Consider the following 27,200-nt stretch of genomic DNA (forward strand, 5'->3'; position numbering starts at 1 on the left):
TCTGATTACTCATCTCTGCACTTCATGGAGATACCACTGATGTGATCGAATGGCTCAGGACAGGATTCCGGGTGCTTCCATTGCTCAGGTTCAGTAATGAATGCTAAGTGGCGAGAGACCCAGCACCTGTGATCCTGATGACCCAAGGCTCTCAAGTCCTGCAGAAAAAACCAACAGGACTGAGAGACTCCGAGGGGTTAATAATGGCCAGATTTGGAGCATTACCCGCTTTCATGCCCAGGATGTTTCTGTGTTCTTCACTACAGGAACAGTAGATGAACGGAGAGAAGCAGCCACAGAGAAGCCCAGGCGTGAATAGCATTTGATCTCTGATTTGAGTGGAAGTTCAGCCATTTCGCTGAGCTGATATAAATGCAAAGGTACATGCAAATTACTGCAACAGTCTGAGTGAAGCTGCTTTTGCTGCATCCATCCAGCACAGAGCTGCTCTGAAACAGCACTGAGAAAAACACTCAAGCGAACACAATCAGCATACTTTTTTGAGCTTTTTTTTTTTTTTTTTTGCTGGAGAGAGCGCATCATGACTCGAAAGGAGTACACCCTTTGGTTCAAATGAAAAAGCAAAAAAGAGAAACAAAGAGAAGCAGAGATCTCTACAAGGTTGAGAAAGTTACATCCTCACAGTGATGGTTCCAAAGTGAGTTGTTAAGAATGTCATTGCCTAGTGTGGAGTCACAGTTCTGCTTTGCTATTTTGTGTGGAAAAGGACAAGCACTGATGAAACAGGGTGGAAGAGTGTACTTATATATACACTCACTTTCATTATATATTACTTATATATTATTCACTTTCAGTAATAGGAAGAGATTCACTGGTGAAAGCAAAGCTGGTGTCTGTGTAACATTTGCACTTAGGGACTAAAAACAGACAAGACATACTTGACAAATTCAGACAAGAGTGGTGCACAGTGTGACTTTCAGTGCAACTGAGAAGCTGGTTTGGGGTCCTTTCCAGATGAAGAGAAAAGAACATCGCCACAATCATACTAATAAAGCCAACTTTTCTTTTATGTTTCATTTCACTCTCCCAGAAAAAGTTAATAGCAAAATTAAGCATCTGCTGTACGCTTTGAAAAGTCAGAGAAATCACACTCTGAAATTCATCCCATATCAGCACAAAGATTTTAGGCTGTGATCATATATGTCTGAAAAGATAATCAGAACAGATAATGTTGGTAGTAGATAAAAGATAATATAAAAAGCTAAAAACCTTTCTTTAAAAAATACCCAAGATTTCAGTTTATTTGGAAGTCAGTAGTGAATTTGGAACAGTCAGAATTACGAAAGTTTAAGGTTACAGCTTTCTATTATAAAATCCTTTACAGAGATAATATGAAGTTAGTTGGATACACTCAAAAACCCATTATTTCCAGGCTATTTATTAAGATGCAAAACTAAGGTACTTAATTTTCTTTACAGTCCCTGTGATTTCATATCCTGGAGGCCCTTTTTTCCAATGCATTTGCAAGTTATTCTAATACTTTGCTAATACAAAAAGAGTCATGTTTAAAATTTGCTTCTCAAAAATCCCCAAAAGTCTTAAAATCATATATACAAACATCTGTACAACGCAGGGATTGGAAGGGCCATTTGAGGCAGGAGGAGTCAGCTTGACAATCATTATTCAGAAGAAATTTAATCAACAGCAAATCAGTTGCTCAGCTTCGAAAACTGCTCTGTAAGAGTCACTTTTTTGTGTTCCATCTGTGAAAGGCCCAGCCATATCCCGTTTAGTACGTAAAAGCTGTGTGGCCCACAGTGGGCATGGTGTTGGTCATACATTGGCCGCTGCCTTTGCTAACAGTCTGTGTGCAACCACTAAGTTCCCCTACCGTACTGAAAAGAAAAACAAAACAAAAAAGGCACAAGAGGAACAGGTTAAGTAGGCCTGAATGAGGTATTCATCTTGTCGAAGGAGTGAAAGAGGGTCATGTGACAGGAACTGCGGGATGAAAAAATCCACATCTTCACTTTTGGGGGAAGGTCACTGATTTCTTTTGCCATCTTTTTCTCACTGTACAATTCCTGAATCGACAGATGTCTGCTTCCTCGTGGCCTTCGGAGGGGGTGGAGGGGGGGTCTTGCTGGGCAGCGGAGGGGGCAGATGCTACATGAAATGGAAAAAACAAACAAAGACTTTGAGGCACTGAACATATCCATCCCCGCTGTTTTCTGTTCTGCAAAGTCATTTGGGTTCAGTCATAAGATGCCATCCGTCTTGAGACACAGACAGGAACCCAGAAAATTGTAAAACTGAATTGTGGAGACATTTAAGTCAGCAGGTTTCATTTATAACGCTGGCTGGTGCCTGTAAATTGCTTTCTGCCACAGTGTTGTCTTCAACATCAGAATTGAGCCCAGAAAAGCTTTCAGTGCATAAATGGAGAGCATAGAGAGCACTGTAGACCCACCAAAGGGCGAGGCATCCTTATCCCTGTATCTCCCATGTCTCTGATCTACTCTGCTGTGTTGTCCCTGATCTGTGTGCAGTTTTAGCACACTGTGCTTCTCAGCAGGTTGTCGGCCTCTCTTGCAAAGCAGTCACAGGTAAAAGTGTGAAAAGTTTGGAAAAAACAATAAGCAAAAACAGCTCCGTAGTATCACAAGCGGGTAGCAACAGTTTTACAAGTATAAAGCACAAAAAAAGATGAAGTAGTAAATTTCATTAATCACACACACACACACACACACATTATCAGAACCGCTTGTCCCTTACAGGGTCACGGGGAACCGGAGCCTACCCGGCAACACAGGGCGTAAGGCCGGAGGGGGAAGGGGACACACCCAGGACGGGACGCCAGTCCGTCGCAAGGTACCCCAAGCGGGACTTGAACCCCAAACCCACTGGACAGCAGGACTGCGGTCCAACCCACTGCGCCACCGCACCCCCTTTCATTAATCACATATAAAGGAATTTAACCACATTTTCTCCCTCCCCCATGGGTTTCATGCCCATGTAATAATGTCACAGACATCTCAGACTCAGAAAAAAACGCAAGACTGTAAATAGGAAGCCCTCAAGCAAGCAGGGCAGGACACTGATCGCTTGGGGGATTCTTCTGTCAGCCTGTAAAACTCTTCAGAAGGACGTCATGTCGTCAGTACCCACTGAATCACTGTTGGTTTCACACCGCTTCCCACCTCTGTTTTCCCGCCTGCCTGTCACCAGTGACGGAGGATAAATAAGATTGGTTAGTGCACCAGCAGGGTGGCGCACAAGGGAGTCAGCATTCTTCCTCCCTGCGACAGGCCCTGATGCTGATTAACAACAGGAAGCCGCTGATAAATGCAGAAGGTAAAGTAATCACAACATTAATCAGGAAAACCTCCGATTTGCTGCACCGCGGCTAAATAAATAATGGCACATCGGCCTGCCTCTTTTGGCCTCACAGGGTCTGACTGACACGGATTCCCTCCTTTCCAAAACTAGACTCGGCCTCCCATGCCTTTGATCATCCAGTGAGAATGTTTAAAGAGCCACTCCAGACCTAATTAGAGCACGTACCCTCTGATGCGGCGGTGGAGGGGGCGGTGTGGTGGGACTGGCCAAGTCCTGATTATCGACATTGCCGTAGTCAGCCATGGTGCCTTTGACCGGGAGAGGGGGCGGGGTCTCTCCCTTCTCAGAGCAGGCCGTCCCATTCAGCTCCAGATCTGTGGATGAAAGGCAACAGGCAACATACATCACCGCTCAACAAAAGTGTCCAACACACACATCGTTACGTTTCGGATGTTTCAATTATTCCAGTTACACTGGGGAGTGATTATCCTTCACGAACACCTGCTCACATACAGATAAATGCAAAGTTCAGCCAGTGCTGATGAAATTTCAGTGTAACGTAGCCAGGAGGAACTGTTAAAACCAAAAATCTTTGAGGATAAAGTATAATTGCAGACAACAATGGAATGTGTTCGCAGATCTAAATTCTGCTCTAAATTCAGTCTCCATGCAATATTTAATCAGAAGCGGTAATTAGCACTTTTGCAATCAAGCTGAGCGCGGCCTAAATACTTTCATTTACCAGTCTCCTGCATAGTTTGCTGCTGCTAGCTGAGGAGGGAGGTGAGGAAGTGGGTGCTGTAAAGGGCCGTCTACTTACTTGAGCCCATCAGGAGGCTAAAGCCCAGCTTGGCTCGTGGAGTGACAGGTGGGGGCGCTGGAGAAGATCCTGGGGACACAGTGGGCCGCCGTTCTGCCCCCAGTATGGGGATCACCTGACTCTTTGGTCTCTGAGGCCTGAGGGGGCTGATCTGTGGGGAGGATGAAGATAGATGGATGAATGGCACTTTCAGAACATGACACATGACCACTTGTCACACATGAGAACACAAGACTGGGTTTTACTGTAAACAGCAAGCCGTGACACAAGCAAACGAGCTTCTACAACTGAACAGAAAGAGGAGGTAATAACAGCCAGAACTCAGACCTCAAAATTCTCATCATCAAACGACTGAAAAGAATGGAGTTGTCTTCTAAAAACATGAGATTGTAACACCATAGGCAAAGTACTCAACTTTCACACTACTACAATTTGAAGCCACATGTGTAAGTACGATTGTACACAACTTGTATAAGGTAAACAACGGGCAGTCCTATGAATCTCAGTTGTTTTTGTCTCACATTTCACTATCAAAAGGCACCCTTCACTCACTTTTGGGAATTAAGCAACTGCATCACATTCATACATACAATATTAAAATCTTGCCCTATTTGCATCAACTACAGCAAGCTACAAAAGCTATAAAAAGGTGTACTTTTTTCCGTTTCCCAGGACTGAGAAATCAAATGCTTTTGGATGTGAAAATAAACCAAATTCAGCTTTCCGTGTTTTAAAAAGTAACAAAACACTATGCTCTTGGTAGATAACTGAAGTCTCAAATTTAGCACCGGTTATTACAAAATTATAATGTTATTGTTGTGATTAAAATAATCTGGATTAAGAATAAAACAAATCCAAACTCATCAACATACTGACAGCTATACGATAGACTGTTCACCTCCATTTCTTGTTTGAAGAATATTATAAGCAGAGATGTGTTCACAAATTCCCTCAGAAAATGTTAGGCATTAATTTTCACGTAATCAGTTGGAGAAAGGGGTTGGGCAGTGGGTATTTTACTGAATACAACTCAAAAAAGGTGTAGAACTAGAGAATTTACAGAACGTTGCCAAGCTTAAAATGTACATGCAGTTAATAGAGAAAGGAACCCCAGTGTAGCAGTGCTGTATGAAGAAGTGCCAGCACATTAAAAAAAGGGCCCCCTAGATGTTTGCACAGTAATTCATATACTGTTGAGGTAGGTGTGTGTGTGTGTGAGAGAGAGAGAGAGAGAGAGAGAGAGAGAGAGAGAGCATGCAGCGAAACCCATCGAGAGCACAGAGCACACAGCAAGTATCCATCTACTCTGCAAGCAGAAGAGCACAGATAAAAACACGCAGGGCGGGTTAATTGTACAGGCTTTATCAACGCTCATTTAAAAGAACAAACAGTACTTCTATGAAGCTGTGAAGTGTGTGTCCTCTGGAAAGTAAACAGAATCCCACACAGAAGCTTGATTGCAGAGGAGGAAAGAAAAGCAACACACCTAAAGCAGGGAAACAAGGACAGTGCTCTGCATGCTGTGACCCTGGGTCCGTCTTCTCCCATCGACACCCGCTACCTGCGGTGCCCCCTGCTCCATCGTGTGAATGTGTGGGGCAGGAGGAACACAGCAGTAGTCTCTGTACTATGGTCACATTTGCAAGTGCCCTCTAAAACTAAGCTATGATATAGTAGCTCCTGCTCCCAGTCACATTAAACCACCACAAATGGCCACTTTAGTGAAGGTGACTGTTGTCCATCTTTGCTTTGTCTGTGTCCACTGAAAAGTCATGGGTAGCTGGTAGTGTAGTGGTTAGAACTGCTGCCTTTGGGCCTAGACGTTGCAGACTCGAATTCCACCTCCAGCTGCAGTACCCTCAAGCAAGGTACTTACCCTAAATTGTGCCAGTAAAATGACCTAGCTGTATAAATGGCTAAATAATTGTAAAGTAGCTTAACATCGTAAGTTGCTTTGGAGAAAAGCATCAGCTAAATGAGTAAACATATGTAAATATAAGGCCCATGTTTTCTCTTCCTCACATTGACCACATATGCTGCCCACGTCGCTTCATTAGCGCCTTCACTCTGGCCAAGAAGAACAGATAGTCACCAGATATTCATATCCAGAGCTCACTCACCGTCTCGGACAGAATGACTGCCTCTGGGGGTTGGGAAGGGTTGTCGCTGGCCTTCAGCTCCTTGTCGAAGGCCTCCTGATGCTTGCTGTGCCTCTTGTCCTTCTTCTTGTCCTTCCTGTCCCTGTCAGGCTCCTCGCGGTCCAGCTTATCCTGGGATTTACAGTGTAGCTTCTTTGGCAACAGCGGCTCCAGGGCAAAACTGGAACAGCAAAATGAGCAACTCGTTAGGGGTGGAGCTAAATCACACCCTGGTTCACCACAGTACCAGAGCAGGGCACCAAATGTGTAATTCCATCTCTTGCTCGCTGCTTTTACTGACCCGTCAGAGCCTGGCCTGGACGGAGAGTTGTCAGAGGAGATGGAGGCTACGGAGGCAACAGAAGCCACAGAGAGGGGTCTCTGTGAGGACGGCATGGTGAAAGAGCGCACCATGGAGCGAGGCCGTGAGCCCCGGCGCTCCTCTGCCGCCGGCTGGGGAAACACAGAGGAGGAAAACTGAGAATAGACTAGGGGGTCAAAGTAAGAGAAGAGATCAGAGTGGTGAGGAGCACTTTTTCCACACAATTCTGTTCTGTGAAACTGAAATACACCGAATGAAAGAGCGACACTGATGAAAAACCACAAACACTCCTAACAACGTTTTAAACCTTTGGGCACGTTTAAGCACCTTTATAGCATTTTCAGCAGAACCAGACATCACACACAGACATAAATAATGGAGAGATGACAAATGGTGACCTCCTAAATAGAGAGAATAAATTCTGTGATGTAGCTAATCAAGAGCTGTGCTCTGTGAGTACTGCTGTAATTCCTGTCTGCTTGGAAAGTACAAATGTGCCTCCATGACACTCACAAGAACACATTACACTAACTTGCTTTCTGGAACCTGGATATTTTTTTGGTTTCATGATTGCTGTGGGGTGAGGGATAGGGGTTCTCACCAGAGTCCTCACACCATACTGCTTCTCCACTCTCTCACGCAGCTGCTTGAAGCAGGCCTCCAGGCGCTCATGGAAAGGTCGCAGCGCCTCTGTCACCTTCTCCCCGTGGATGCGCACGCCTTCTGCCAAGTACGGGATCTGAGCATGACACACACCAGAACACCATTAACATCTGTCTTCAGCCTCTCCAACGACGATATTGTAAAAACCTTCTATCAAGACAGAGAACAAAACAAAATATGAATCAAACCTTAAACTTGTGACAACACAATTTATCCACATTTCAGACTGAAGAGGGGAAGACTCCATACAATGTACAAGTCATGAGAAAGTGCTGCCTCAGCACTATAATATGGGCCTCCACTCAAATGTAATGTTTTTCTATGCCAGATGGAAACATTTGTGGGTCAATCAATAGAGTAGGCCGTGACAGGAATGTGTGATAGAAATGTGTGGATGAAGAATGGCCCACCTGGAGGCCTGGGGGACTGAGACTTGGGATTCTGTCTTGCAAAATGCTGCACGGAAAGCAGTGCAGAGCAGAAAGGACACTGCAAAGGAGCTTCTCGCTGGGCCTCTGTATGATGTGGTGCTGCTGACTTCTGGATCTACTGTAGTGATGTGACCACTTACACAATGAACCCTCTTTCTCGGGGGAAACCATGGAACCAAGAACTACCTCATAAATTGAGGACAGGATGAAGGGAGACAGCAGGGGAACCGAAATGGTACGTTATTTTTATATTAAGAGGTGAATACATCAATGCAAGTTTTGGAGCGCGAGGGTCATTTACACATGTTGCCACAAACTGGGACTCTTCAGCTCAGAGTTGTGAAGGACTGAGTCCTGCAGAATTGCATCAGTGGGCCTCACAAAGGAATTTTTGTTACTTGTTCATTTTATTATTTTGCTGATGCTTTTCTCCAAAATGACACAGTTGTGAAAAAAGTTTCTGAACCTTTTGGAAATATCTACATTTCTGTTGTGTACAGCAGGCAACCAGAACTATTTGGATTTTACACAGCAATACAGGAAAAATGTACACCTGAATTGACTAACACCTGAGTCCGATTACCTTCTTTTCAAGATATTATTCTAGAGGTTTGCAAACATTTTTCAAGCAATGACCCTGATTCTTTAAATGATTTTCCAATAAAGATAGAAATATAAAATGTGTGTTTGTGAATAACTCTTTGCTATTGCTAAGATCAACATCGGGATCACATTTTATGAGACATTCATGCAGAAACAAAGACAATTCCAATGGTTTCAAACTTTCTTTCTCACAACTGCAACGCATTAGGTTTGTATAGTTAGACATTTACAACGATGTGAACATTTTAAAGTTTGACCTTTTGTACTGTTTAAATTCAGGGTAAGTTCCTTCATCAAAGGTACTACAGTGAAGTCTTTATTTGTTACAGCAGCTCTAACCACTGTGCCACCTGCTGGCCCTTTACTGGATCAGTAGAGCAGGAGGTAGCTTGGATCAGTTGGACTCTTAATATGAAGGTTGCTGATTGAAGCCCCACTCCTTAGTACTGATGTAGTTACCAAAAGCAAGTTATTTGGATATTTGCCCTGAATTTTTAAATTTATACACTCAGATGTAAATAATGAACTGCTGGTTGACTGACCAGGTGAAACATTCATATCCTAGATTCAGCCCCAGAATCTGAGTGGAATAGCCCTACCATAGATTCAGAAGGCAAGGACACAAGTGAACCCAAAACTGGGGATAGAGAGAGTTAGAACGCTGGGACAGACACACTGACAGGTTGGAGGGGCATTGAAAATGTAAAACAAACCTTCACTAATCCACCTACAGATCACCAGAGTTCTCACAAAGACTAATGGCTCCAGCTGTTCTAAGCTGTAAATGATCAGTTATCACAGTGATAGGTGTTCACATCAAAACAGTGTACAACTGAAATGCAGCAAGGGGCCAGTTGCTAGACTCCTGCAAACATTTAGAAATGCATGAGCAGAACACAAATAAAAATAGACTTCCCCGCAGTGTGTGACTCATGTAATGTCATTTGTGGAATCTGCTGTGTAATGAATTCGAAATGTTTTAACATTGCGTTCAATTAAACAGCCCCGGACAGAGCATCTGGGGATTTTTTTTTTGTAGAACTGGCATTATTACCATGAAAGCCCTGTTTCCATCAGGAGCTTGTGCAACATGGGATTTCAGGAGCACTGTGATGAGAGAGCCCTTATTTCTATGTGCACAGTGGAAACAGCGATTTAGAAATGACCATTTCAGTGCATCTTCTGAATTCAAGCGCTCATAGACTGTCTAATATACCAATCTCATGTTCCAACATTCACCATTTATAGGATAAGACTTATGTTCCAATATGCATGTGTTCCAATGTATGTGCTTGAGTAAATGACCTTCTGTATTTAACAAAGAATTTGCTTTCAAAATTTCAAATCCACTATGCCTGGACCTTCATTGGCCACAGTCTCAGTGCAGTGGCTGACCTGTCTGCCATGCTTTACATTAGGAACACTGTCAAAATACACACCATGTCTTTGTGTCTCTTTAGAGAACTGTTCATTCAAGGTGAAGAAATACACAATGCCTGCTCCACAGAAGGAAACATGGGAAACTATGCAATGGTCTATCCATCCATTATCAATAGCAGCTGGTCTACTGCACTGTCATTGTGGGGTGGAATGAAACATGGTGGTATACTGTGGATGGAACTTCACATTCAGTAACACATACACTACAGACAATTTATAGTCAGTAATTCAAGTGAAACACATGTCTTTGGGAGGAAAGCCATACAAACATAAGGAGTACATGTAAACTGCACACAGCCTGAGCTGGATTCAAATACATGTTCAAGCCCACAAACCAGGACTCATGACGCACCGGTGTTACCTGCTCCACGACCACGCTGCCCTTGGTGCAACTGCTATTTGCAGAAAAAGAGTTTCATATCAAGGCACCACTTACACAATTCAGTGGCTGTGCTGATATCCATGAATGCTCTGTACAACAGAGGAACTCAACTGTTCACTTGAATGTCTCGATGGCTATAAGCCTGTGATCTTGCTTTCACAAAAACACAGCAGAGAAGCAGAGGACTGAGGCTAATTAGCAGTCTTGCATTTAAAGGAGCGAGGCAGCAACCAAGAGATATTCTCAATATGACTACTGTTATTTACGCCTGAAAGGCAGTGCTCAAAACATAACCAATACTAAAATAAAGCAGAGGGGCTTTGATTGTTACCAAAGTCTCTGAACTGTTGCCCATAGCAACCAGCTGAGTCAAAACCGACAGAAACCAACAGAAAGGCTATGAAATTCAAGACAATATTCATTGTTGATCATAATCATAATACCCACTTATTTGTACCAGTTTTCATTTTATTGCTAGTGACTTGTGGACAGGCTGTGCACTGGTGCCACGCTTACATTCCACCCTGCATGCAAAGCCTCTCTGTAACATCAGCTGATTTTTACTTTTCCTAAGAGAGCTCCTCCACAAACAGACACATCATTCTTCAGTCCAGCTAATTGTCAAATTCTTTGCAGTAAAGCACAGCAGGGATTATACGCCTGTCCCAAGATGAGAGCAGAAGGAGAGGAAATGGAGACCAAAGCGAGAAGCAGTGGAACAACCACTGTGGATTTCTGTGAGTGTTTTCCAACCACCTCACCCACCCACACCAGCTGTCTGGAGAAGCGGCCGACAAGAGGAGAGGTGAGCCAGACGGCATGATCACAACCCACTATCAAAGGCCAGTGTTTCACACACCTCTAAATGATGCAATTCAAGGCAAGAACAGAGCTCTCCTCACTTCAAACGTTAAAAACACTGACGTGATGCGTGTGCTTAAGTGTGCAAAAATGATGCACGATTCCATCAGCTGATTACCTGCCACTTAAAACTATGCTTCTGATTAATTTAAAATTGCACCTACCTTCCCCTGGTCTGAAGATAAACAGCCTGGTTAAATACCAAGAATTCTAATAGCCACATTTTTATTAGTGTATGAACAAGAGACTGATATTGGATAAAATATGAGGCACATATGGCATTGTGGCCCTCACACTGGTTATACAGAAACATTTAATGCAATGTCCTAATGAGGGAAAAACTGCTCTCGATTTGACTCTTGGAGAAAGTAATGCAGGCTCTCACTAAACTGTAAAAAGGAAGATTCTGCTCAGTTACATAATAAAAAAAAATTCCTATGGGGAATACATATACAGTGTATATATATATATATATATATATCCAGTAATCTCAGCTATCTTAATTGTAACTTCTTCCAAACTGCCTCATGAAACTGCGATATCAATAATGATCCTGGGGTTCAAAATTATCTCTGAAAGTCCTGTCGCTTTCCATGGTTCTGAAAGGTATAGCAAATCAATATAAGACCAATCGATCCTCACGTTATTCTTTTAATAGCTTCTTTAAAGCAGTTCATATCTACCCATCCAAAGGATCTATTGTATAGCTGTGTCACAGCAATAGACTCAAATTGAATTAAGAGGCTCAAATGTTCACAGCTTCTTTAGAACACCACTCTAAGTGGTCCACAGCACAAAAGTGGAATGAGTACAGCTACTGAAATATTAAGAAAGGATGTACTTAGCACATGCAGCAGCCTTTCAGCCACTAACTCAACAATGTAAGGTGAATGTAGGGGCACATATGTGTCTGCACATGCATTTAAGAACATGTGTCTCTGAATGCCTGTCATCTATTCAGACCACTGGGATTATGAAAGCACCATTAAACAGATTAGAAAACAAGAGCACAGCAGGACATTCTTGAATTTTCTGTGTTTTCCATGAGAGAAAGTGAGCACATGCAAGTGCCTCGGAGAACATACGATGTGTATGTATGTATAACTATAGGACGTGCACACACGCATGCATGATTCCCTGTCATGCACGACTCACTTCTTTAAAGGAAAGGATGTGAACTGTGTATGTCCTTTCTTCCCTGAGTGTGCGTAGGGCATATGATTCATGCTGACAGGGGAATGCCGCTGGGGTATCAGCAGAGGGAAAGGAGCTGTGGGTTATCCATTACCATACCTCAGTTTTTACATCACGATTTTCCTCCTTCTTCATCACGAATGAAAACGCGCCCTTGACTGCGTGCAGTCTGGCGGTCCTCTATCCCTTCCCATGTACTCGTTCAAATGGACTTGCGTTAACGAGAGAGAGAGCGGTGCTGTGAACGCGACAGCTGTTTCCATTTCAAACAGACGTCTCTCCTTGCGTGTGTCTTTAAAAAGTCCCCTTGGCTCTGTCATGCTCGTGTGGCAGATTGGCGGACTCGCACCGCTGACGAAACCTCGCTCCCTCCCGCTGCAACACAGAATGAGGGGAGTGGGTCTTACTCCTGTTCAAACCCCTCAAAACATGAGTGAAGCAGAGGTGTTTTTCATTTTCTGTTTGTCACAACTGACAAAAAGGGCAAAAGGTCGTTACTTTCTGTTACTCATTGGCTTTACTCGGACTGTACTGGGGCACGCTAATGTGGGGGGAAAGGATGTTAAACACGATGTAGACGTTCCAAGATACAGAGACCAGGATGATTAGTGTGTTCACACCATACAGTTCAAATTAGACAAAGGTTTCCTCACTGGATGATTCACTAGAGGTGCCGAGGGGAACATTCTCCTCCACTATGTCTGCACTTCTAAACAACTAAATGTTTTTAGGAAACAGCAGTTTTCAGAGCATACTAACTGTCAGTAAAACTAACTAAATACTACTAATTTAAGGCCTGGTCAAAAGTTCAGAAGTAAAATAAACGTAAAAGACCATAAAAATTAGACTCAAAGACCAAGACAGAAAAGTGATGTAGCTGAGAAACTAAACAGCCTGAACTCTCTCAGCTCACTTTATTAGGCATTAATCAACTGGCACAACCTCACTGGAATTCCTCCCTATTCACAGCTTTAGTGATGCTACTTCTCAGGCACTACCCTACTGTTATTACCACAATGGCACAAACCCAGGAGGATGTGAACTCCTTCAGACCTCATCTTTTTGTCCACCACTGAATTATTTGTCAGAGGACAGCGGGACAGCAAGCAGCACCTTGTTTACATTTCCATTAATTGGCAATACAAATGCAGTTCTTACTGTTCTGCTACCAAAAAAACAAATTTAACCGGAAGGAAAACTGCAAATTGCGCAAAGCTTACTTGTTTGTTAAACAGGGGAAAATAAACAGAGAAACCAAGAGCGAATCTTGTCTCACTATCTGGTGCCTTGATAACATCAGTCGAAAGTCCAGCCTGGAGCTCAGCACTGGGCGAAAGTGTGCAAGATTTAATACTGTGGATACGCCACTTAAGCCGAGAAGTAGCAGGACTGAGGACAAACACATCACACCAATGACTAGCTGTTGGTCATACTGATGATCAGCTGCAGAGGGGCTAAAGCACCAGCCATGAAAATCAAAAATAAAATGCATTGCTCTAACTGAGGCTGTACCCAGGCTTGGCTGGAGGAATTCCAAAGCAGCATCATATAGCCTCATGATACTCTCACATGTGACACAAGCAGCTTAATTTTTCCCCACATTTGTGCTTACCGTCCAAAGGTCAAGACGTCCCATTACAAACTCTCCTTGCTGCTGAACTAACTGTCTTACTGTGAGGAAGGAACACACAGCACATACACAAGAGGCACTATGGGCTAAAATAATCTGTTAAGTGGAATTCAAATAAATGGCACAAAGAAATGGGCAGCAGGTCCCGTTTTCAGAGTACAAATTTACAACTAACATTTTACACACAAAAAGTAGTTTCAACACACTTTATCTGTCCATCTCTCTGTTCATTAGGTGAGTTTAAAGTGACAGGCAGAAAAACACAATCGCAGTCAAGAACTGTTGCAAGGGGAACATAAACATTACAGTACAATGGGGCTTCAGAGATGTTTTTGTCGAAATTGAGATACACAGCTTACAGTTTTCAACTTCACTTACTGGCCAAGCTCTTACGTGTTTTCAGGAGCAATTTATGGTTAAATAGCTTTCTCAAAGTTGCAACAACAGGGCCAATCCCGGGATTTAAAGCACTGTGCTTTTGGTTCCTAAACAACAATGGAACATCAGCGTAATATACGTATATTATTGCTTAAAAAATTTTTACATTAAAAAAAAAAAAAACCTCTGTGGCACAGCACCACTGTTCTGTCACACGTGGGCGGTGCAACAGAATGTTGTGTGCAGTTTGCATATTCTCATGTCTGCGTGGGCTTCCTCCCACAGACTGAATACATGCAGGTCAGATGAAACAGTGACTCTAAACTGCCCTTAGTGTGTGAATGGGTGAGTGACTGTGTGTGAGAGTGGCTACGCTGCAATGGACTGACGACTCATCCAGGGTGTACCCCACTAGCCTTACGCCCAGTGTTTCTGGGATAGGTTCCAGATCACCATGACTCTGCTCAGGACAAGCAGTTATTGAAATTGGATGAATGGATTATTGTGTCTTGCATAAAAATACGCACAAGCTATCATGTTCTTGTAACAAACACAGAATATCAGACAATGTTATATTGCCAGGGATAACCTCAGTTTCACTGATGGACCTACAGACCTGCTGTGAGACTACTGACAGAATAATCACTGTTATCCACCATGATCACCAGCTGTCTATTCATTTACCTGCCAGGCAATAAGGTCCTTCAGCTTCTCAATCTTCTCCTGGTCCTCTAGGTGCTCATGGATGTACTTCTCAGTGAAGAATGCCTGTTGAGAAAGCAGAAAAACATGAGGAATCACTGGCTCCTTGAACATTTCCATCCTCTTTCCATTCTCTTGTGTAGTGGAAGCATCTATATAAGGCTGACACGCATCAGTAGAATTATGTGGAAACAAAACCAGCCAATGCTTTTTCTTCATGCTTCCCTAAGGCTTCCTCCGGTATGAGTAATATTTACAGAAGACTGAGCACAACCCATATTCCCGCAATCAAAGCGATGGACAAGAGAAATTTCACTACGCGAAATGACCAAAGTCCAGAGCTGGAGATTGCTGTTGAAGCAGAGTCCTCTCTCTGAAAACAGTAGCAGTTTTTACCTGTAGTACAGACTACTGAAATAATATGCAATGTTAGAGTGTTAAAATAGCAAAATCAACTTTGATTGAATCACCAGAGGAGGAATCTTGTAGTGTGTATAACACATACCAATGTTATTTTATGGAGCCCACATTGCGAGTATATCTGTAGTAAGCAATGGTACAGCAATGCATATACTTCCTCCGCAGGTTAAGATCCTTTGAGGCCAGCAATGAGATTTTATTTTTGTTTTTCCACATCAGTAGTTCAGAGTGTCATGTAGTACTACGCTACCACTTGGTGTCTATTTGTGTGTGAAACTAAAAACCACGTTATTCAAAGCACTCCAAATTTGCTCAAAAGTTGTGGGGCATCCTCTTGCGCAGTGCCATCTGGCAGCTTACCAGAAGAGCATGACAAGACTTGCATACAGCATCTCTTCCAACTCCTGACATGTGCTGCACAGTGAATGTGAGTGGTCATGCCCTTAAACAGACGGTATAGAGTCCCACAGTGCAGACTCAACATGTTTAAGAATTCTTTCATTCCTGAATCAACTAGGTTGCTCAACCAAGACAGCAGTACTCAGGCAAGTGCAGTTTAGGCCACAATAACATTTATGCAGGTCAGAACAAAAAGTGTAGTAGTTGTGCAATATTCTTGGTGGAAAATGTGGGTGTGCCACATACAGGACAATACAATATACGTTGTGTGTCGTCTCGTGTTTTGAGTGTGTGTCATTTGGAAAAATCACTGGGCATAATTTACTTATTCTTTTTACTTACTTTCTCATTTCTTACTATTTATTCTTTCTTGTCTGTAACATCTTTGTGTATTGCCCAGTTCTGTAATATTTAACTGTCCTGAAGGACTGAGGTGCTATGATCGTAATGCAAACAAACAATAAAACCACAATCAAAAACAAAAACCATACTAAATATTTCAGATAATCACTATCCTTCACAGGAACAGAACTGCTCCTTATATTTAACCAACAGATTCTCCTAGGAGAAGCAAAGGTAAAGGTGAACTACCTGAGAGTCTTAATTATTTGGATAACTGTAGTGTGGCATTATTTCCCTGTCCATGCAGAAGAACATTTCAAGTCTTTGTGTAGGAGCTGCACGAAAGTACACTACCTTCTCATAGTTGGTAAGGCCACCCATGACAGCTGGATCCACAATGCCATTTAGCAGCATAGACAAGGGGTTGATGGGAAGGTTTGCATCATTCAGATGCCTCTGCACCATGTTGTTAATCTTCTCATTGGTCAGCTGCATAGTCTCCATAGCGTTCTCCACTGGGCTGATCTCATCCTGTCATACAAGCAACACGTGGGAATTGCTTGGCATCAGTGAATTTCCAATAACAAACCTGCCATGACCAGAGAGACCAGCCAAATGTAGCTTAATAACTGCAAGGTGTGTAGCTTTAATAACTCAGGCTGCACAGAACCTTTGTCAGTATAATTGCTGCACAATACCAGGAGAGTATAATGCAACTACTCTCCAGTATACCAAATAATGAAACTCTAAACCCCAGAAGTCTTTCACTGGAAAATTTTTTGAAGCTTAATATAAAATGCAGCTTATGCAAGAGACTGGCGTAAAAATGTGCATACATGTGCACGTATGTGTTCCGAGGCATTTCTCCCCCTGTCCCATGTGTGAAGCCATGAAAAAAGTCTATCAGTTTTAAACAAGAGTAACAACAAGACTGAATTTTGTGTCACATAGTGACTGATGCGTCCAATTCCAAATGGCGAGGAACCCGCGGCAAGCTGTGAGATGTATAATTTTTGCTAACTTGTCCCTTTAAAGCTCTGTATAAGCAGGCCTGGGCTACTTTTCGGCATGCCGCTGGACCCCAGTAGACTGGACTGGTGAGCGTCATCCAAGCTTTTGCCAACCTCAGCACTTAAACAGTAAAGACGCAGTGCTGCAATGGGAATATTAACACTTCAACAAGTCTGATATAACAGCCACCAGAAATCTGGCAAGGGAGGGAATCAGCAACGTGGAAAAAGTTTACACAATAAAAGTGCTGTAAAACATTATTATAAATGACATATTCTCCACAATTTTCCGTTTCACTAATTGGCTTAAAAAGCACCAAGATGTTTACATTTTACTATTTTATCTTCAGACAATACATCAACACAAGCTCAATAAAAACATTTCATTCAGTATGGAACATGGTATGACTCGTAACCTGAGAGTGTGTGTGTAAATGCGTAAATTTGAATGTGTGTATGTCTAAATAGTTTATCCCATTTCACTATGAGCGGCTGCTCCTCGGTGTTCTCTGTTGCACAGAGACTAACAAAATATGTGATGAGGGCCTCTCAAAGTACAAAATAATTGATCACAGAGCACATATATAGTGTGTGAGTGACAGAGAGAGTTTGTTCCACTATGTATGGATGAGCGACCCATTGTAAGTAGTGTATTTAGCAGTGTAAGTGGCCTTGGTGAATAAGGTGTGTGGGCTGATAACACTACATAGAGTTCCTTGGAAGTCACTTTGGAGAAAAGCGTATGCTAAATAAATAAATGTAAGTGTAGAACAACTATATTAACTACAGTATTGGTTAGATTTTCCCTACATATTGGTGCATTGAAAGAGTGAAACATTTCTGCAATATAACATGGTCACTTCAGAGCAGTGTGCTAATCATGCCATTCTGTCAATGCTCCTCTGAAATGCCTTGAAAGCTCCAAACACACAGAATTTGTTAATACATTGTGACGTGCCTGAAAGAGAGAGATGATAGCATGTCAGTGGATTGCTCTAATAACCGGGGCAAACTCTTCCTGAAAAGCTCAAAACAAATCATCTGTTGTTCCTCCACCTCACATGTACCTCCTCAGGTGAGACAACATTTTATAAGACTTGTGATCTTACAGGATTACACGTTAGCTTACGGTTTTGCTACCTGAAATTTACCACTGGGGGGGAAAGATAAAAATGTTTACCAGGTCCTTTTAAGGTTTACTGAGGTGCCCAGTGGCCTGTGACAGCAATGATCTCACTGCGCGGGCCCTGTTCTGTGAACTTACACCAGGCTTTTCACCTTAGCTCCCTTTCTTAAGGGCACTGAAGTCCATTTTGAGCCAGCATCTGCGTACCTGCTCCATTTTGACCACCGATGCACTATGAATGAATATTCTATCACTTTGCTTTGTTTCCTGTAAATTTTCAGACACTTTTCATTTCATTATTAAATATTATTTAAGCTGACACCCTACAATGTTGGGTTTGTACAGTAAGCTCCTTAAAACTATCTACCCATTTATACAGCTGTGTAATTCTTATTGGCACAATTTAAAATAGATTAATCAACACTATTACAGCAGGAGCAGGGATTTCAATCTGGGTTGTAAAAACATGATTTTAACCACTACCCCATTCGCTGGCCTATGGTATGTTATTACGAGCCCTGATTTGTAAAGCTGGCAGTATGTTTTTGTCCCTTCAACTGGAACCAGACACATGGTTTTAACTAGTTACGAAGAAGTGTAATGGACTCCTGATATCTAAGAGAGAACCTTGCACCATCTGACAACATTTTAAATGTAAACAAGGCTAAAGAAAAAACAGGAGGGTTCAGGAAAACTACAATAAGGTTCAGCTGTACTGGTGAACCTGAGTGCTTTTGTTAAACTCAACACTGTGGGGTAGAAACAGCCTACAAATGATACTGTCCCAAACTGAATTCACTGCAGCTGCACTGAGTCTAGGCCTCGTTTTTACTACGAAGGGACCACTGCAGCTTAATAGAATTGCGCATACAATTTTACAGGCGAGTAAAAACTCCTGCACACAGAGGGGAGGGTGGTGTTACTTACTGCCTGCAGAGCCTGAAAGTGCATGCAGGCACACTGCAGGGAACCCAGGAAGGTGAACACCAGCCTTACTGCTGTCGGCCCGTTCCTGGCCACTGAGGCGAACCCAAAAATGGTCCAATTGCCAACGGGACGCTCGTTTGTTCCCGGAGAGGTGGACGATAAATCCCCTCATTAGCAGTCGGCATTTCCGATTTCGTAGCTGCCAATGTAATTTATCAGCCATCTGGCAGCCTGCATTACGTGAAATATGCACACAACAGGTGTCGATTAGTGACCCGTAGGAAGATGTAACCGCTTGGCGTCCTGAAGATTAAGTTATGCAAATAAACAACACAATAATGACACACTATGCATTATTAAAATATAAAACCACTGCAACCCTGACCATGTGCCATACATTCCTTGTGATTGTAGTTTTTGCACAGCTGCCGATTACATGAATGCCTGCGGCACAGTATTAATCAAGTCAAGGCCCCTTGCAATGATCTCACACCACCTCCTCCTCAGCCAGCCCACATGTGACTGGTTAATGGACCAGTCTACCCATCCCCAGCCACGCCCAGCCCCAGCCATAAGCCTCACGTCAGGATGCAATTGCAGAGCATGGCCTGCGTTCCACTTACGGTGGAGAAGAACTTGACTTCAAACCAGCGCAGGATCCCCGGCAGCTTGTAGGCTGTGACGTATGTGGTTCTCTCAATCCACATGTTCTGTGAAAGGAGATACAACACTCAAAGGGAGGAAATGGGAGAACAGCAATCAAGCACAATCCAGCTCAGTCCATATGATCCAAACGTGCACCGTATGAAACAAACTTTTTAAAATTTTGGTATACAAGGTCATTCTTCCTCGGGGAATTCTACTGAACAAGAAGCACATCTTAATCAAGATGGGGACGAATTTTGCCCTGTCTACAGAAAACTGCTCATTAGGACATATGCAGAGAGAGACTGAATAAGGACCTCCCTCCAAATATTGTGTTGTTCTCTGAGATGTACGTTGCTTTGGAGAAAAGCGTCTGCTAAATGAATCAATGTCAATGTATTAGAAATACTGAATAATGACATCCAACAAGAATAAAAAACAAACTAATAATGAAAAAACAACATGTTTTATTTACCTGGGTTCTTTTGTATACACTTAACATAGCAATAGCTTAGTATTGGACAATTACAATGTCTAGCAATATGAAAACAAAAAGTTAAAATGTAAACATATCTAGGCCAACACCATAATTTGATTTTGTTGATTTCAAGTAATTAAAAAAAGTTCCTATGAGATACAAAGCAAAGAAATCAGAAATCTAATGCTTAACTGTAATCTAAATAAATGGACACACATACACACTTTAGTCTTACAGGTACTTTCAAACACATACACTTGTATGAATTAATGATTCTTACTGCAAACTCATTTTCTGGATCCTTTTCTCCCTTCCTGACTGGCCTGGAGTACTGGAACTTCTGGACTTCATTCACAGTGTAAAAGCTGAAAGAGACAAAGACCAACAAGGATAAAATTACCTTGATGTACCCAACAATCATGCTTCTCCAATCAGACAATACGGTCTATATAACACCACCCGGGCACTAAAACAACAGTAGAACCCCCTCAAATATCGGTTGTGAGCAGAAGAAACTAACCCATCTTATCACACTGGACTAGATATAGTGGTTAAGCACACACGAAGAAGAGATAATTAGCTGGATGTGTTTTAATCATTACAGCACTGCTCATCCCAGGTGGACAAAGCAGGAATAAGACTGTTGCAGGTGATGTGCTACCCAGACTGAAGTCCACACCCCAGATTTAACACACTTCTTTCACTGAATCTGTCAAACGTAGTCCTCCATTGGGAACACTGAGCAAGTACTGCACTCCGAACACAAGTGTCCTTCCTCTCAGTATGTGCCATCTAAATATTTCTCCTCCAAATCTGCAAATGCACCATATGTTCATTTCTATAACTTTGATGAGACTAGAATAGTTTCAGTGACATATGAATTGATTTGTTAGCGTTTCATGGCATGCCAGTTTTGACTACAATAGGAAGTGTATAAATATTCCAACTGTGCACTTGGCAACTGTAATGACAAAGTCCTGCTGGTGAGTAACAATCTGTGTGTTTACGCAGCTGGCAGAACCACAGGGCTGTGGGCCTTGCATGATGCTGTAAAACTTACTCACAAGGACAGAGCAAAAGTGAAATGCTTCCCTTGTGTCCATACCCAGAGACTTTGGTTCAAACCATTTTTAGCGTACAATCACAGGTTGCAGAGAATGACATTTTCTTTCTAATAACAACTCAAGAGAAAAGAGAAATTGAACTGTATTCTAGGAGTTGGAACTGTATTTAGTACATGGCTTCTGATCATATGCAGATTGATTAAAAAAAAAAAAAAAAACTCAGTTTTTTTTTTTTTTTTTTTAAAGACCGCTTACTAACTACAGTATATAAAGTCGACTAGTTACAGGTACAAAAGTTCAGTTGCAGGTTTGTCTCCCAGTGATTCTACACAGTCAAGTGAAGTCTCTGCAGGTGGACTTTGTTAATCTGCACTATTAAGTGAATTACATATTCAGGTAATCTAACATGCAAACAGCAGTGGCATGGGAATACCGACGCAGGATATTTACACACAGAAAAATTTCTCCAGCGCTTTAATCCCTGGGCAAACACCATGCCAGGTTTACACATGGACTGGCAGTTAGCGTGCAGCCCTTGTTTACCCAGCTGAATGCAGCCGCTCCACTCCAGCAGGGCACGCTCTGTTTATGAGTGCTGGCCGGTGCTTTGCAAACTGCTGCCCCGGACCAGCAGAATGTGGCTGTTTATTCTCTGTACAGCCAAGCTCTGCTAATGTTTCAGGTACAGCAATCATTGACTTCTGCTGTATGACTTATTAGAGGTCAGCATAAGGTTGTTTGTGATTTACACCGAATCCATCTGCATACCAATCATTTCAATTCTGTCATATCCAGGCTATTTTCCACTGACTTTCCTAACTTTTCCCCATTGTCCCTTTTTGGCACAGTATCAGTTACACAGAACTCAGTTTTGCTCTGACTCTTTTCTCTAATTTACTGTACTGATTAGTGCCCAGTCCTCTTTGATTAACATATATATTCCAGTGCTACATCATTTATATACCAACACATCCTTCTGCCTATTAGTGTAAAACAATGTAATACACTCTCACTGTCAATAACTGCTTGTTTTAAGAACGGTTCTTTTGGTCTGGAAGAGTATTCTGGATGTATGCGGTGCGCTAACCTAGACAGGGTACACTGCGGACGGGACAGTAGTCCATCGCACTGCAGTCACACATACACATTCATTCACTCATAAATACACAAACAAAGAGCAATTAAGAATCTCCAACTAATTTGAAACACAGCTTGGGACTGTTGGAGGAAACCAGAGCACCAGGAGGAAACCCACACAAACACAGAGACAACATACAAACACCACACAGACTGAATGGGACAATGACCAAATCCCCTCATTAGCAGTGGGCATTGTGAGACATCCACTGTACCTACTTTGTCACCATGCAGCCACATTGTGAAACTGTGCACTAAAATGATGGTTTGCGGATGGGGTCCTATCCCAAGCAGAGGCAAACCCACCTGACTATCTGCTCTGATACTGGCTTGTTTTGGAACTTTGATGGGAGCTCCAGGATTGGCTTGACGGTAAAACATTGGATGTCTAAAAAAAAAAACTAAGGAAAAGTAGTAAAGGAAGAGGAAGAAAAAACAAACAGCTGAAAATGTTTAAAGAGATATGTTTTGTAAGAATAAGTAAGAATACAAGCAAATGGTGCAGTGACTGATGGGACTGGGACCATTAATGTATGTCAGTTTTGTTGGAAGCACTGTAGGCTCATCCAAGTTCTATAAAACAACTCTGCATGAGTCATTAACATGCCACATTTGTCAGAATAGTGGAGAAACCACACAGAGGCTCCACATACTGTGCTATTCAGTGCTAATGGCGGCAGCTCTGTGAGCTGTGCATGTCAAGGATACACTGTCCAGAAGAGTTTTTTATGTCTTCGCTGGGAGGAGTTGTCGTCTTCATTTTTTCTGCATTGGGGAACTGAGTCAGCAGTCTTGCCTCAAAGTCCTCCCAGCGCTCATACTCCTTTCCTCTGTAGATGAACATCTTGTTCTGAAAACAAAGGCAATGCATGTCAAAATTGGATGCACAAACACACCCCACTCACACACACACACACACACACACACACACACACACACACACACACACACCAAACCATCAAAGCACTTAAGATACGTATGATGTCATGCAGCTTCTCGTGCTGAGATCGTTCTCAACCCCACGTTGTTTCATTCCATATTCCCTTTATTAAACAGCACCACCTTGGTCTTGATTATCATTTATGTCAGGCAACTTGCCAAGTGGAAACTGGTCAAAATGCTGTCCAATAAACCACAGTTAGACAGCAGAAAGAAAGTAAAAGTTTCAAGTTCAAGTTTAGTGTCATAGGTACAAATACTGTGAAGTATCATGAAATTCTTCTTGAATGCTTCTCCACAGACTTTGGACAAGACAGAGACAATACAAATACTGTACAAACAAAACAATGACAGTGAGTAATGCTAATAGCAATGACAATAAATAACAGTAACAGTAATAATGAGACTTGTTGAGGGGAAGCAATTAAAGAGACTTTAAAAATGAAGGCAATGCTCTTTGAAATAGTGCAGAGGTCAACTGGGAGCCATCAAGATGAAACCATCATCTACCCACTACACTAACAATCCATTTCAACTAAAATTCAACCATCCACACTGCAGCAAGAGTGTTTAAAGTTTAGTGTTATAATTGCTGTCGTAGGACTGAAAAATTAGTATGACAGCATAAGCATACTACGGGCTTCTCTTTATATGTCATCCAACGAAATGTGGGTCTTGAAAAACTTATAGACAACATCCAGGTTTGTACAAAATTGGCTAATTAAACTCTACGGGGGTTAAAACAGCTACAGCAGCTGGGTGCAGAAATGCATACATGGAGGAGAATCTCTGCTTAATAGGAAGCAGTGCGCAAAATGTGATACAAATTTATCAGCGTTTAAAACTTCCTTCAAGCAGAAGCCATGTTAATTAATATTTAAATGTATAATTTACTGCATTGCTCTTGGATAAGCATTGCTCGAAGCATATGGCTCCCACTATCATTAAGTTTGGAATTATTAGAGAGTTTTAAAACAATTAAAGCTGGTTCACAGATTAATTGTTAGATAACTGTAGCATTACCAAACATGGGCAATTCCAAGCTCAAAAATAAAACCGATAAAAAGAAGCTGTCTCGAAGCAATTCATTTAAATGTATCTGAGAATTTAAACTGAGACAACATGACAATTTATTCCAAAGGATTAGATTGGGTAATGAACCATTTAAAAGTTACTATGTGAAATTACTTAGAAAATTTCAAACAGCAGCTTCTGCACAGTATTGCAACATAACGAGAAACACACTGAATACATTGAGAAGCTCTTCAAAGAAACGTACAATTTAAGGAAATCAAAACTGCACTTCAAAACAGACAGAGCTGTAGATGCAAACATGTGCAGGTTGTTTGTCTGAAACCGCCATTTTGATAGGACACATTACTTGAGTAGCTGTCTATAGAACTGAGAGACTGGAAATACGAAAATGACTGACAGATGGTGTGATAAAGATTTACGTAGCTGCTAGGAGATCGAGAGGCAAATGTGTCCAGAATGGTGGTAGACATCATCCCAGACCCCAGTGGAATCTCGCACTGTACATCATGGCAGAGAACACAGATCACCATGACCCATTGTTCATGAGCAATCATTTGTCATACCTCAAAACATTCATGCTACAGACATGGGTTTTAATTTCCTTGCCAAACAGAACTGTAATGCTTTGCAGTAGAGGATTAATGGCAGATTAGCGTCCTCATTTAGGTACCTTCGTCTAAAATGCTCCATCAGAACCATTTAAATCACAGAGCTTCAAAAAACCTCAGTGCTAAACCATGTATAACACACTTTAATGCCATCATATATGCTCATAAACAACCACAAACACCTTTGACTAGTATGTAGCTGAATACAGCACTTTTAAGCAAATCAATTCAAGTATGAAAAAGCTTCTCAAGGTGTGTTAAGAATGTATTCATACTTTTTTCCTCAGGGATCCACTTGCTACAGACCATCAACAAAAGCAATTAATTTAAAACAAATTCTGCACACATTACATAAAAAAAGCAGCAGTAATTTGCCTCTGAACTCACATGTAATTAAAAATGCTCTTACACTTCTGGATGGAAACATGTCTTGGGCTTTCTAGAAGTGCCCCATGAACAAATGGACAGGGACACAATCACTAATTATTAGGTCTTATGTTGAACTTTCAAGAATATGATAGGCACTTGAGAAAGCTGGAGTACAGACTAGCGAATAACAACACCCGTGTTTGTAACAGGTGAGTTTCAACAACATGATTATGTTATCTACAGCTAGCGGGTTCCTGGATTTATCTCCACTTCACGAACTGTACAAATTCCTTTTGATGGACTAGAAAAGCCTGGAAACCATATGTGTTGCAAGCCCTGTTCCCGTGGCAACCCCAACACAACCTTTCAGGAAAACACATCCAGACATGATGATGCCCTTTTAACAGGGCTGATCAAATGGGCTTTTGTAAGATAGCACTGCGAGGAGTAATGGGGGGGAAAAAAATGAGTGCTCAGATTACAGCTCTCCAGGGAATCAGCACACCCCTCTGCTCTATATTACAGTCTTATTTTGTAGGCAAGCAATTTGAACAAAATAAATGATCTTGACGCAGTAACTGAATACGGAGCCAAAGCAACACTGTCCCTCATATTGCTGTTCCACTGTTGTTTCACAACGCTGGCCTTCATTGCCGTTGATAAACTGTAGCAGTGTAATGGTGTGGGATAGAACAGCACTTTCTGATGGTAAAACACGAACCAACATAACTGAGCAGCATGTGAATACTGGTTAGGGCCGTGGCCTTTGGACACAAACCAAATTCTATCTCCTGGTGTACTACCCCTTGAGCAAGGTAATGACTCAGGAAAAGCATCAGCTAAATGAATTAATGGAAATATAATAAGTGACCATTTTACAACGAACTACACAAACACATTCACAGCTACTTAACATGAAGAAAGTAGTCATTCACTCTTAACTATCAGTCTTTTTACTATAATTATCAGTAGTAAGAACAGCAGAATTATAAAAGAGAAAAAGTTGTTCAGCCAGAGACAATTTTCAGCCTACTTTTGCAGCTATATGTTTTACTGGAATTACTCAAGTCAAGTATGTTGTTCAGCACTGTCTCTCCTGGGACTTGAACCTTGGACCCAGACACTTTTGAGTCCAACACAAGTCTTAGCGCACTAATACCTCTTTACATCTCAAAATATTCTGTGTGTTTAAGAATGCGCTTATGGGAGTTGACATGGCACTGGCCTTTGCCAATACATAAAGCCATCATTAAAAACAATCATGCTGTGAGTGGGCGGTAGGCCTCCTCATTCCGAGGTTTTCACATAAATTGCTCCTGTAATGTTCTGCAGCACCACAACATACAAATGGCAAACAAACATCAGAATACTCTCATCCAAGGAGGGAGGGGAAGAGAGAGGAAATAAACAGATATAGAAGAAAAGGAGAAAGATGGAAAAGACATAAAACAGACAGATAAGAGACAGAAAAGATACACAAACAATTATAGGTGCAATAAAGTATTTTGCGAGACAGAAAACTCGGTTTGTTCCTGAGGCTCCATGTGAATAAATGTGAATTAATCTATTCTATGTGCTCCATAAGAATGGATAAAACTGACAGAAGGCAAGAGTTGATGATCAGTAGAGTGTAAATGTTGCTCTTTGGGTGTCATTCCCAAAAAAGGGCCAGTCACTCTTACCCTGAGGAATGATGGGAAGGCCTGGCCGTAGTATCCCACAGTAAAGTAGTCTGGCTTGGGCCTGATCACCTTCACAATGTTCTCGTAGAACTGGGCCTGCTTGCGCTGTGGAGAGAGCTTCTCCATGAGACAGTCACCATGTCATGCAGACAGCA

General features: G+C 42.0%; 1 protein-coding gene across 2 annotated transcripts in view; it reads right to left on the reverse strand.

Annotated features, from left to right (window-relative positions):
• Positions 1-1,053: 1,053 nt before the first annotated feature.
• dock1 (dedicator of cytokinesis 1) overlaps positions 1,054-27,200 on the reverse strand; it is a 178,365-nt gene continuing 152,218 nt past the window's right edge. For both annotated transcript variants that reach the window (XM_018761113.2, XM_018761112.2), the window contains exons 40-52: positions 27,046-27,150; positions 23,121-23,262; positions 22,719-22,800; positions 20,492-20,576; positions 19,712-19,798; positions 16,380-16,556; positions 14,847-14,930; positions 7,182-7,319; positions 6,560-6,711; positions 6,241-6,439; positions 4,121-4,271; positions 3,526-3,674; positions 1,054-2,127 (exon numbers count right to left, since the gene is read on the reverse strand). In XM_018761113.2, the coding sequence (XP_018616629.1) occupies positions 2,032-2,127; positions 3,526-3,674; positions 4,121-4,271; positions 6,241-6,439; positions 6,560-6,711; positions 7,182-7,319; positions 14,847-14,930; positions 16,380-16,556; positions 19,712-19,798; positions 20,492-20,576; positions 22,719-22,800; positions 23,121-23,262; positions 27,046-27,150 (1,647 nt within the window). In that variant the 3' untranslated portion in view covers positions 1,054-2,031. The remainder of the gene's footprint in view (positions 2,128-3,525; positions 3,675-4,120; positions 4,272-6,240; positions 6,440-6,559; positions 6,712-7,181; positions 7,320-14,846; positions 14,931-16,379; positions 16,557-19,711; positions 19,799-20,491; positions 20,577-22,718; positions 22,801-23,120; positions 23,263-27,045; positions 27,151-27,200) is intronic.

Source organism: Scleropages formosus, chromosome 24 (assembly GCF_900964775.1).
Source record: "Scleropages formosus chromosome 24, fSclFor1.1, whole genome shotgun sequence".
Classification (NCBI taxonomy): domain Eukaryota; kingdom Metazoa; phylum Chordata; class Actinopteri; order Osteoglossiformes; family Osteoglossidae; genus Scleropages; species Scleropages formosus.